Below are 13,598 nucleotides of genomic sequence, written 5' to 3'. Positions count from 1 at the left end.
TAAAGAACACACAGCTTACAATAAGAAATCTGTTTAGGTTTTTGGAAGGTACAGCAGAGATAAGCAATTTCATGATTTGAAAACTGGACATTATTGAGGATTAAAGATGTTAAGTAAAGAAAAAAGATACAAGTCTATAAAATCCATGTTTACAATAGATTTTTACAATGAAGTATTTTTACAATGAAAGTGCTGAAAGAGATTTTGGAACAATGCAGTCAGAAATTAGTAGCCACAATATTAACAATGTCAATCATGTTATTTGCTTCAATAGATAGGTTATACTGTAGATGTTATTAGAAATGAGAAATGTAGAACACATTTTATCTGACAAGATAAAGATGATATCAAAAGTAGATTTACAACTGACAGCTCAATGATTTGAAAAAATAAGATTCAATGGATCTATTTGTACTGGTCTTTGACCGTAATAAACACCTGACTGACACTGGATCTACAAAAGAAATTGGCTGAAGTTTTAAAAGGGGAATACAAATGATAATCCAAAGGAGTATCCTAGACAATTTTCCTATTATATTTACAAAGAATCTTGTTAAAGCATTGAAGAACACTATGCAATAGGACAAAGAAGAAATGAAAAGAAATCAAATTCTACCACAATATTGGAATGAACTAAAAATTAAGTCTGTTAGAAGTACAGCTGGTCTTCAACACACAACCATTCATATAATGATTGTTAAAAGAACTGGAAAAAGTTCTTTACTTATGACCTTCATAGCATTCCTGTAGTTGCGTGGTCAAAATTCATGTACTTGGTAACTGGTATGTATTTATGATGGTTACAATTTGCTGGGATCATGTGATTGATATTTATTCCCTTCCCAGGGGGTTCTGGACAAGCAAAATTAATGGAAGGCTGTATTTGTTTAATGATTGCATGACTCACTTAACAATTGTGGTGATTCACTTAAAGACAGCAGCAAAAAAGATTGTAAAATTGAGCATATGCTGTCCTGTGCTTTCCTTGTGAGAAGCAGCTATCCAGAACACATATGGACAAACTTCCATTGTCTCCTTATCAGTAATACTTCCAAGGAACAAATCTATTCACTGGTTTCTTGATCTTTCCTGAGTTTGTTGGCTCTTTTTTTCAGAATCATCTTCAATTTACCATACATACCTTGGAAACCTGATCTTCAGAGCTAATCTTGAATACTGAGAACAATATTCAATAGACATGAATACTGAACTGGTTTAATTAAACATGTGGTCAGTGACCAGATTTGGTCAGTGACCATCAATCTGTTTTAATGAATGTGGAGCAGTGGGTTGCATTAGAAAGCTTTTTCTGCTCATGGAAGGTCATGACATGGTCACAGTGGTTTTATCTGCTAGGCAGATGTAAACTGTTTAGTAGTCACAATGACATGACACAATCACATGATCCTCAACAACTGCTAAACTAATCATTATCTATAATAAATCTAGCAATAATGCAGACAGCAACATTGTAGTCATGGTATGAGATTTTTTTTTAAAAAAGGAAATGGGTAGACGAAGGATGAAAAGCTAGGAGTATTATTCAAGACATCCCACTGTTTAAAGGAAGCACTAATAAAATACCAAGAAGTTGCCAAAAATATCTTGCTGCAATACTTTATACTTCTTTCCACCAAATTATAATTGTGCAACAGCTCCCCCCAAAAGCATAAGCAATGATAGAGTTCTATCTTGTAAAAATAAGACAAAATTTGCCTTCTGTCTTCATTACAACGAATACTTAATGGGAGACTGTGAGAAAAATCCTAGGATGTGTTATACATTTGAACAAAAATATATGACAACATAGAAGGCAAAAGTTCTCTGAAATTTAGCTTAATTTGTGATTACTGTACCCAAACATATACATATAATGTTCTCAGAAATGTATAAAGGATTTGCTGTTGCTTTCTCTGATTTCTTGATTTTCTAATCTAGGCTACAATCCTAGGATTTTTCTCATAGTCTCCCCATCTAAGTATTAACCAAATATTACCCTGCTTATTTTTTTAAGATAAGCCAAAGTCACTTGTTACTGCCATCTACTGAATCCTGAATTAAAAAGAGGTCTGTATAAGGCATGATTATTCTGTGTATAATTTGTATTCCTATAGTTTTAATGCTCTATCAGTTCTTTCAGCCAACTATCCATGTGTTTCACAGCCTGATGATAAATCACTGCTACTTATCAATATTGTTAGTATGTAAAACAGCAGCACCACTATCTGTCCATTATTATGCAATGCTCATAGCTACTGGTATGTTTTATTGCAAAAAAGGCTCCCAAGTTATATGCGGCATCCAACTATAACTTTTTAAAGCAAACAAAAGAAGGCACAAAGTATTCAAATTAAATAGAGAATGTTACCTACATAAATAGGTCCATATTTTAGTCTATTTGAAGTAAACATGTAGGCTTGACTTGACTAATTTCCATAAATTTAAAATAAAATTATCTTATTCCATAGTGAAAAAGACTTAAGATTAATCCACATATTAAAGATCAATTCTCAAACAATATGGGAAATTGCCATCCTATCTAGTGCCAGAAACTGAGATTTTCAGATTTTAAAAAGTTTCAAAAATACATGTAGCATTACTTGTAAATTATTTATAAAATCCATTTTTTCTTATTGAGAGTAAGATAAAAAGATTTATTCATTATTTTGAGTCTTACAAAGTTGAATGTTATGTAACATGATTTTAAGAGTCAATTATAAAATTCTTGTAGTAGTAATTACATATCTATTCAGGTGTTCAAGTGTGGTAATATTGCTGTGAGGCAAAGTAGTTTAGCTAGCTAACAATAGAATGAGAAATTTGAAGGGTCCCATATTTTATTTTTGTTTTTTTCCTAGTTATATGCAGAGAAACTAAAAAGGTAAAAGCTAACATAAAAGATATACTACATTAAATATAAAATGCCAAGTAGATAGGCACAAAGAGAGCATTGTTAAATGCCTGAGATAATTGTAGCCCACAAGCAAGAATATTACGTAACTTGAATTCTACCGTAGTCATTTCTGATAGTCATTTACCTAAGTGCATTGGACCACCAAAGATGAACGAAAGAGATAGTTAGGCATATTTGGGAGGGGATGTTTTAGAATCAGTACTTGGACCTCCAGATAATACCAGTTCTTTGAACTAGTCCTAGAAGAGACTGAGAGCCAGCCACTGCAGCTTGTAAAGTTCTAGCATTTCAAAAAATATTGATTAATCTAAGCTAGTAACCTAATAGCTTTAGTTTAGCTAATTGCACTTTTCAAACTATTTTTAATAATACAATATATTAAAGAAATCCCAAGAGATTATAAGAAAAGATAAATGATGTTGAATGTCCGTCTATCTATTATCTATCTATCTCCATTATTTATTGACCTATCGTCTGTATGTTTATCTTTCTTATCTATCTCTCTGTCTGTCTCTCTGTCTGGCTATATGCCTGCCTGCCTGCCTGCCTGCCTGCCTGCCTGCCTGCCTGCCTGCCTGCCAGCCAGCCCGTCCGTCCATCCATCCATCCATCCATCCATCCATCCATCCATCCATCCATCCATCCATCCATCCATCCATCTTACCTTTACCACTCCATTTTCATGCATGGTAATGCAATTGTTGGGATCCTCTGACAGTTGATACAGTGCTTGTGCAGTAGCTCGGTGAACTTCTGGATCACTTGATTTCAGGTAACGTACCAAAGGGGCAACAGCTTTGGTATCTCCAAAACCAATCCTGTTACTTCCCCACATGCAGCAGCGAGAAATCGCATCAGCTAAATGCCGCCTTAATTTGTCATTGTTCTAAATCAAGAGGAAAAATATATTATAATAAAAATGCATCCCATGATGTCTTAATGGAAGACACTTCATATAACAGCAACTATTAAAAATATGAAAGGAGGTTAAAAAGAAAAAAGATTGGTTTCTTTGTTCTCAATGCTCTGTTGGTTATTAACATCAGTTTTTTTAAAAAAAGATTAGGACCTCTGAACAATTATATTTTTATGGGAGTATGCAGATTCTGAAATAACATTTTATGTTTAACTGCAAAAGAAATATAAAATATAACATCATACAGTGTATTCCAAAATATTAGCAACAAGGTTTTACTTACTGTATTTGCTAATTTGGATAATAAAGGAACAACACCATGATCTGTTATAACAGCTAAATTCTCTTCGTCTTTTGCTATGTTGGTGATTGCAGCACACACACTTGCCAAAACTTCTTTACTTTCAGATTTTAAAAGATTAACAATTAGTTCCAAACCACCAACAAACGAACGAACCATTTCACCAGCATCCTAAGTGAAAATAAGACAAATTATAAAAATTTATTTCTGTGAGTAATTTTCAAAATTGTAACTAAATCTCAGCAAATAGGGATGACATAAATATCTTCTTCGTAGATGACCAGGTTTTTCTAGCATGATGGCAGAAATAATTATTTTCTATCTTCAAAAGTATGGTAGCTCTATGTACTTCATAATGACACCTCTGGGTTACGTGTGATTTGTGAGACCAGATCATTAAAGCTACTGCTTTTCAAATGAACATACCATGAAAAACATACTTATCTGCCAAAATTTTAAAGTGTTGTACTTTTTTCATGTTTCAGAATCATAATTTTACATCTCATATTGGTCCGAATTCTTATAAACTAAATGCTGCTTTGAAAAGGTACACTGTTTATAAACATTATATCCTTACAGATAAAAGCATACCAAAAAAGATCAGTAGTATTTTCCATTTGGAGCATCTTAGAAAGCTTAAGATGTCAAAGCCAATTTATCAACTCTGGTTGCTTTTGCCCAAAAATGTGATGGTGTGGCTGTGCAAATAAACCTGAGTTACCAAGAATCCTCTATGGACTATGGTTTCTTCTGGAGAACCTGTCCTTGTCTGATTCCACTGCCTACCATTTTAAAGGAAACCATTTTAAAGTCCATTTACAGGGGGATAGGAAAAGGAGAAAATTCAGTATGTCTTTTCTGCATTTCATAAAAAACTGTTGAATGAGAAAATGAGCTTATAGCATACAGTAAGTAATTAATATGTGAGCCAACCATTTTGGAAAAGACTATATATACACCTGAGGAATGTAATTCTGAAGCAATATTTTGTTAGTTCAGACTGATGCCATACAAAATGAGCTCTATAATGAAGGTTAATATTGTCTACCTGTAAAGACTTCACCATTATGGAACATGAATACATATGGTTTAATTATAATGCAAACAATATAGTAAATATTTATGTACAATTATAGGGAAATATTTTATGTTTCATTAAATTTAGTATAACTGCCACAGATCAGAACAACACATATTCATTCTCATGTCCTTAAAATTATTATTGTTGAGTAATAACAGCTAGAAATGAATATACTAATCTTGTTAATTTAATGCATTTATTGTCTGTGCCAAAGCTTGCAAAAGCTAACTAATGTATCCTAAATAATGTACAATAGATTTTTTTAATGCAATGGTTCTAATAAAATCATGGAAATTAACACAAAAATATTGGCAAATGAAATATACACATACATAGATATTTATGTATAGCAACTCTGTAATATTAGACCAGATTATTTCTAACAATAGTAAGAACATAAGAAGAGATTTGGTGGTTAGTTAACACATATCAGATACTTAAAAACTTAAATGTAATGGGAGCTTTACATTTCAGTCACATGGGGACAGCAAGCAAGAATAATAATAAATAATTTGAAGTCAGATAAAGTATATTTATTATACTTGTATTATACAATAATAAGAATCTTCTCTGATCAGAACAATTATCTCCTTCTTTCAATAGTATAGAAGTATAATTATCTGAGATGCTAAGAACCCAAAGAAAAATTAATATCCTTATCTTGAATTCCTTCATGAAAAGTTTTAGTAGCTATTTATTCACAAACAAAAATATAGTTCTGTTTTCCCCTAACTCCACTGTAGATTTAGCACATATGCTTTTAATAATTTTAATAGCTGAAATGTGTATTTCTTTCATAAGATTTAGTAATCAATTACAAATTCATTACATATTCTACTTGTCAATTACAGGTGCCCAGACTGTCAAGCATAGCTCTTCTTACCACAAATTAGATCTTCATTTATAACTTTTTGAAGTATTGAAGATTCACAAAATTAAAGTTAATCAAAGTAACTGTTAAAACTGTTTTGTATATGCAGAATGTGATAAATGTCTTTATTGTCTTAAATAAAGGTCTTTTTAAAATATCTATCAGATTGCTATCCATTTTCTGTGCAATTAAAAGTGTCTGAATCATTTTGGAACCTATCAGTCTTTGTTTGGGACCAACATGGCAACCTTCTTTTAACAAGGCAGACTTTGTAATCCTTGAATGTTTTTTATGTTTACATTATTCACCACAGGGAATAAGTAGTATCATGACTACAAATTGACTTTCCAATATCAACATAGCTCAGAACACTTTTCACTGCAATTCTTCATAATTATTTGCTTAGATTGGCTAATATACTTCCACTCTGTCACAGCAATTACTTCTACCGTTATGGTTTGTAGCTATTGAATTAACCAGCTAATTAATCTAAATCTACTTCTGTTAAGAAGATTCTGTTGCCTCAATACTGCTCTTTAAGCACACACACACGATTAATTCTGATATATACTTTACCACTGCAAAAAAACAATCATTAGCACCATACCGGAACAACATTTGCCGTGATATACAGAAATGCTCTTTTATTGCCCATGCAGCATGCCTTGTAATTCTTCAATGCCCCAATGCAGGCAGCCAAGGTACACCTGGATCTGCTTGACTGTGATGAAAGAGGAAAGCTTCCTCATAAACACAAAGTATCATTTATTGTAACACTGGCTCTATTCCCTAGTCTGACATTAAGGAAGTAATCTTGTAAATTATTTGCCTTAATCTTAGCATCCAATAACTTCTACACGTCAACTCTGCAACTTTCCATGTTTTCTATATAATCCTGCATTCAAAGCTCTGAGATCTATCAGTTCTGTAACATTGTGTGGGATGGTAATAAAGTCTTCCAAAGATGGTTCATTTTCAAATATGAATCAGCATATGATAATTACATAAAAATTAAAAAGAGAGACAAATTATGACAACTAGAGATCTACCAACTCCCGTGATTTCCCATGGAGTTATGCACACACTCTACATTCTTTAAAATATCAAAGAAAATTAATAGGGCAATTCTGTTACAGTTAAGTCATTTGATATAGTGCAAAAGGAAGCTGTTTTTCTTTCTTTCTGATACTGAAAAAGTATCTCTCTCTAGCATTGCTAGTATCTTCATAGAGTAGAATAGAATAGATAGAGTAGGACAGTATCAGAAATGACAAAATTCAGAAGAAGCATAAATTTTATTCTCTATTTAGTCTATTTAGGAGTTGAGGGATATTGGAAAATATAAACATTATATTCCTTGCTTAGTTATCAGTTCAGAGCTCTAAAAATAAAGAATATCATACATGTTCTGCTTACTACGCTCTGGATGGGTATAAAGCAGACAGAGCAACTCCACAAAGCATCCATATAAAGTCTTTTTTATTGGTTCATCAGGCATCCTTATCAACTCACAGTTATGACAAGGTTGTTCTTAATGTCCAATCCTTTGCATATCTGCATTATCGTCTAGAAAGATAATAAACTCTCATCCCCATGATGACTGAAACGGCTGCATGGTAAAGGATTCAGGCAAGAGTGAGGGAGCCTCCCCCAACCCATCAAGGGCCAATTTAGTGACCAATCAGGATTGCAGATGTGACCACCTGACATGGACTACATTTCCCAGGATACCTTAACTACATTTACCATGATGCATTCCCTTAAGGGGACAGCTCTTAATTTCTAACTAACTATCCCAAATCCCATTAACTCTAAACTGTCTGGACAGCACACTCCCCGCCTGGAATTGTAAATTCCACTAACTAAAGTAACTGTATAACTAAGATAAACAGTAAAGAGTAATAGTAACTGAATAGCAGATAACTATATAATTAAAATAAACAGTTAGCTATATAACTAAGAGAAACAGTAAACATTAATAAAGCATCAAAGAAAGCAAAGCATGCAAAACTTGAGATTCAATCTTCAAGTTCAGCCTTTCTCTGCAGCAGCACTAGGTCAGTGACCAATCTGTGTAGAGCTTCTTGGTGAAAGTCTGCTGGTTGCCTCTGGCCGCTGTTTAGGGTGGACAGGTACTCTTGCTTCCAATGGTTCAAAGGGGTGTTGACAAGTGGTTGAACTGGATGTTGAGAAGACATCTGCCCTTGTAGAGCATATTTGTGAATGTCTGGTGGTTGCTGGTGGCCGTTTAGGGTTTCTAAGTGAAAATCTACTGGTCGCCAGCAGCCTTTTAGGATGGACCGGCATTCTTGTTTTCGATGGTGCTAAAGGGTGTCGGAAGGCAGTCAGAATAGATGATGCGAAGGCATCTGCCTGGGTTGGGGCCTGCATCCGATCGACACCGATAATTCCTGAGATTCCCAAGCCCAGGTCTGTCTTGAAGGCAAAGGGTATGTATCTCAGGCCTCTGACTACTTCAGTGTGCACTAAGGCGTCAGGGGCATAGAATCCCAGCAAAAGCAAAATCTTGGCTTCAGGATCTGGAGGGGAAGTGATGAGCCATATGCTTCAGGTGAGGTATGTTGCTAGCTACCTCTGGTGTTGCGATGTGGCTGCAGTCATCTGGTATCGTGTCCCATTCCAACACGGGTGGCAGTAGGAACTGGGAACTTCCATCTAATGACTTTATACAGAGTCCAGTAGCTTCCCTCCCCACCGTGCGTCTTGGTACGGTGCACGTTGATATCATGAAGTGCACTTCTTCCTTCCTTCAAAGAGGTCGAAGAATGCGCTCACCTGGCTAGTGAGCGATCGCTCTGAGGATCCAGTATTACATACATCTTCACTGCTTCTTTTGGGCATCCATCAGGGTACACTTTGGCTAAGCAGATCTGACAACACAAGCGAGGGGCTGGTGTGTTATTGCACGGTGTCGTGCAGTTGACACTCACCACTGGCTCCGATTGTGCTGTCACAGCACGCTGAGGCTCCTTGTTCAAAGGAGGGTTAGGAGTTGTCTGCTGTGGTGGATCAGAGCCTGGATGTAGAGCAGTTGGGTGCTCATTGCTGTTGCATAGATGGCATTGCACCTTGGCTGTGCAGTCTTTGGGCGCATATTTAGATTTGCAACACTTGTAGCAGAATTGGTACTCTTTTATCAACTCTTTCCTGTGGGTCAGGGATTTCACTGCAAAGCTCTGGCACCTGTTCAGCGTGTGTTGAGTGTTGTGCAAAGGGCAAAACTGGCCTCTCTTTGGAGTTGGAGGCTTAAATTGGTTTGCTTGTGATGAGTCCTCTCCCGAAGTCTTTATGGGGGAGGTCACGACCCCTGTGTTTTGTGTTGTCGATGGTGATGATCTGTAGAGATATGCAGTAGACTCTGGAGAGATGCAGAGTTTCAGTTGTGGTCTCTTTTAATTGGGTAAAATCTGCGTCTGAGGCGAAGGTTTCTAAAGCTGTTGCAGGACTCTGTTTGCCGGAGAACAAATTCTTGGAGAAGGGCAAAGGGTGGTTCTCTTTTGCGGTTTGCAGCCAGAAAGGCATCAGACAAAACAATCCATCGTTCTAATATTTCTTTTGGGAGTTTGGCAATGATTGCTTCTTGCATTATGAAGAGATCAAGGCAACCCAGTCCTGGTAAGTCAGAACATTCTTTGGCTGTTCACAGCTCCATAAGGATGTTGGAAAATTCTTCTAGTCTTCGGGTTTTGTGGATGGCGATACATGGGAAACTGTTAAGTTGTTCTAGGAGTGAGTATTACATCAATGTGTCCTCGCCATATTTCCGGTCCAAAGCATCCCACGCTGGTTTTAGAGTGGTGCCTAGGTGGTTAAGTATGCCTGTGTAAATGTGTTTCACCATGTAACTAGACTGTAGTCCTAGCCATGCCAACAGAAATTTAAGTTCTTCACTGGGAATCAGCTGTTCACGTTGAATGGTATTTGTGAAAATGTTTTTCCACAGTAGTTATTCTCTGCCTGGCTTGTTGTTGAATTTGTACACACCACTGCTAAGTCTAACTTTCCACACCTTAGTGATGGTTCTCTGTTACTTCTCTGTGAGGGCAGGTCATCTCTTCGTATGACGTCCTCGTAGGCATTAGCGTTCTGGCTCGAGGGCATGTGTTGTGGATGATACGTTGGTCACCTCAGAGTACTTTATGAGGTCATTATCCATCCCCACATATGTAGGTAGTACCTCTTGAGGTTGGGTGTAGGTTCCACGCTGTGCATTAGACTTGTCTTGCCGTTGTGGCGAGAACTCTTTTGCAAATGGATTGAGTGTGGCGATTGTAGTTGGTTGCATGTCAACTTGTTGAGAACTCGTAGTGTGCACTGGTGGGTTAATTTGCTTGCCTGGAAGGCCATGAGCCGTTAGGTTAGGGTTGCTGATTCTGGGAAGAAAATCTCAGACTTTCGGTCGTACAACACCAGTTGGGGAAGGTTTGCTGTTGGTGGGAAGTGAATATTGTATTTTAGGTCTTACAACATCCATTGTGTGATTGAGATTTAGAGTCTGTGGTTGAGATTCACTCCTACACTTCCCTGGTTGTGGGAGACTGCTAGGCAACTGAGGCGGTTCTATCTGCTCGTTTTGTAGCAAGTGCTGCTCATTCATGTAGGCCTTGACCCATGTATCTGGTCTCTCTTCTCCCAACTCTTCAAGGTCGAAGGTGCAGGAGGTGTTGTCGGCCACCTACCTCAATTCTGCCGCCCGTGCTGTTTTTGTTGCCACGTCCCTTTGTCATTCGGCCAACTCCAATTGGGCCTGAACTTTGGCCAATTCTGCCTGTTGATTGGCCTGGGCTTTGGCCATTTCTGCTTGTTGTTCAGCCTGGGCCTTGGCCATTTCTGCTGCTTTAGTTGCTACTGCCGCCTTCTGCCATGTCACCTCCTCTGTTGCACATAGATCTGTATCTGCTACTGCAGCTTCTACTTCAGCCTCTGCAGCCCAGTCAGCATAACTTGCTGCATTAGAGGCCTTACATGTGCTGCTGTGACGGGAAGATGCTCTCGAGGGATGGTGAGACCCAGTAGCAGAGAATTGGCGCGAGACACTGGAACCTGCTGGCGATCTAGCCAGTTTGGGATGGAGGAAGGAGGCTTTCTTGGAATGGTGGGAGGAGGCCACGTGTGATCGAGGAGCTATGTTGGACATGGCCCGCTCCCTTGACACTTCTTCTAGCCGTAGAGCGTCATGGAGTGCTGCATGGAGGGCTTTTTTGCTTTCCTCAATGCAGTCTTTGTGTTCTTTGTGAAACTCCTCGAAGCACTGGATGCGTGCTTGGAGTTTTGGGTCACCCAGTCTTTTTTATTTTTTATTTTTATTGGTTTTTAAAACAAACATAAACAAACAGAACATAAAAACATCAGGCCATCTTCCATATATGTACATACAGTGTGCCGGTTGGTTTACAAATTGTTTTGTGCTTCCATTTCGTAGTCTTCAATTACAATTACATTGTATATGATCTCGTATTTTCAATCCAATATTAAATACATTGGTATCATTATTAATCAATCATTTGACTATACTTTTATTCATTCATGCTTTAGAAAATAATCATATTTTACTTAATTTCTTTTTTTGTGACAATTCATATTATCATCCCAAATCTATCCTAAAATCATTATGTAGATATAATAAGAAAAGAATACATCTTTATACATTTAGTATTTTCCAAAAGTCTACATATTTCGTTACTATACTTTATTGTCTAACCATTGATAGAATAGATCCCAAACTTTATAAAATTGTTTATCATCCTGTTCTCTAATTTAAAATGTCAATCTGCTCATTTCAGCACATTCCAATATTTTCTTAATAATTTCCTCCTGTGATGGTATTTTCTCCTTTTTCCAGTGTTTAGCAAATACAATCCTAGCCGCTGTTAATACATTTACAATCAGGTATTTCAAATCTTTACTATATATTTCAGGTAAAATTCCCAATAAAAATATCTCTGGTTTCAAGTCTATATGCTTTTTTGTCATTTTTTCCAACCACGTGTGGATTTTAGTCCAGTATTTTTTAGCATCCGCACAAGTCCACCACAAATGGTAATATGAGCCAGGTGTCTGATGACATTTCCAACATTTTTCGGATTTATTCTTGAACATTCTTGCTATTCTTGTCGGGGGGAAATGCCACCTGTAAAACATCTTATACAAATTTTCTTTATATGCTGTTGACATTGTCATTCTATAATTTTGAGACCACAATTTTTGCCATTTCTCTAGATCAATCCCATATCCAAAATTCTTCCCCCAAGCAATCATAGTTTCTTTAACTTGTTCTTCTTCTAGTTTAATTTCTAATAAATATCCGTACAATTTTTTAATCACCTTTTCATCAGTACCGGTCAAAATCTTATCTAAATCAGTCAGTTTATCATAGAAACCTTCTGTTTTAACATCTTTATCATACCTTGAATGTATTTGCGCATATGAAAACCAATTCATCTTTATATCTTTTTTTTTTTAAAACAAGTTTTATTAATTTCAACAACAAACAAATCATTACATATTTAAATCTTTTCCTGTCTTTCTACAGAAATTTCCCCAATATTCTCATAAAACACAAACAAACACAAACAAACATATAAAAAAATCTTTTAGTAAAGTACCTTGGCCCCAGTTACCTCTCTTTGTATGGGCAGCGCATTTCACTCTTCACAATTCTATCTTATTTAATCCATCTTAATTAAATCATTATATTTATATCTTTTGCCCATTCATTATCCCTCTATCTCTTCTTATAATAAAAAGAATTTCTCCTGAAATCACTAATCAGAGTATGATGCCTTTCTATCCTCCCCTAAGTTAGTAAAATTAACATTCAACATAACAAATACCCAATTCGGTTCTGCTTGGTACATTCTATCCACCAAAAATGTTTAAATACATTGTATCCTCCTTTCCTTCAATATTTTATTACATTTTAAAAATCAATCATTATTAAAGACTTCAACATTTTAATTTCTTATTAAATCTTAAACCATTCTAATTTACTATTTCAAATATAAATGTTACAATACCATCTTCTGTACCTAGCAGAATCTTTCTTACAGAAGTTTATATTTCATCCTTTGTCCCTAAAAAAATTCCTCTTCTCCCATCCAATTTTAAAACTTTGAGGCTTTTCTCCGCCTTTCCCCTTTCTTTCTTCCCCACCAAATCTTCCTACCCCCCTTCTTCTTCTAACCTCTGCCTTGCTGGGATCCCTTCTCTGTTGTGTTCCCTTTTTCTCTTGTTTGCTATCATTATATTTACTTTGCATCATATTTTTCTCTTTCTCAAATGTTTTTTTAGATCTTAAGTCCTTCATTTTCCTTGCTCTCTTCCTTCCTTCTTTCTTAGATAAGTTTTGAGATTCAATTAAGATGGCGTCTTCGTCTTTTCTTGTTGTTGTTCTTCTGTTTCCATCTGTTTCATTGTCTGTTGGTAATTAACCAGCGCCATTTCTAGAAATAGAAAAGCTTTTTCCATACCATCTTTGCAGGCTGCTTTTGTTTG

At 36.1% G+C, this 13,598-nt stretch overlaps 1 protein-coding gene across 4 annotated transcripts in view; it reads right to left on the bottom strand.

Moving 5' to 3' along the window:
* ODAD2 (outer dynein arm docking complex subunit 2) overlaps positions 1–13,598 on the bottom strand; it is a 96,038-nt gene that overhangs the window by 12,953 nt on the left and 69,487 nt on the right. For 3 of the 4 annotated variants that reach the window (XM_026672114.2, XM_087946667.1, XM_087946669.1), the window contains 2 exons: positions 4,114–4,302; positions 3,579–3,800 (listed from right to left, as the gene is read on the bottom strand). In XM_026672114.2, coding sequence (XP_026527899.1) covers positions 3,579–3,800; positions 4,114–4,302 — 411 coding nt within the window. Of the gene's footprint in view, positions 1–3,578; positions 3,801–4,113; positions 4,303–13,598 lie in introns of those variants that run through there. The other variant, XM_087946668.1, reaches the window with a different exon arrangement.

The sequence above is a fragment of the Notechis scutatus genome, chromosome Z (genome assembly GCF_049901735.1).
Source record: "Notechis scutatus isolate UNSWTSFEM ecotype Mainland chromosome Z, rNotScu1.2, whole genome shotgun sequence".
In the NCBI taxonomy this organism is placed as follows: domain Eukaryota; kingdom Metazoa; phylum Chordata; class Lepidosauria; order Squamata; family Elapidae; genus Notechis; species Notechis scutatus.
This window is presented reverse-complemented; position numbering and strand designations above follow the sequence as displayed.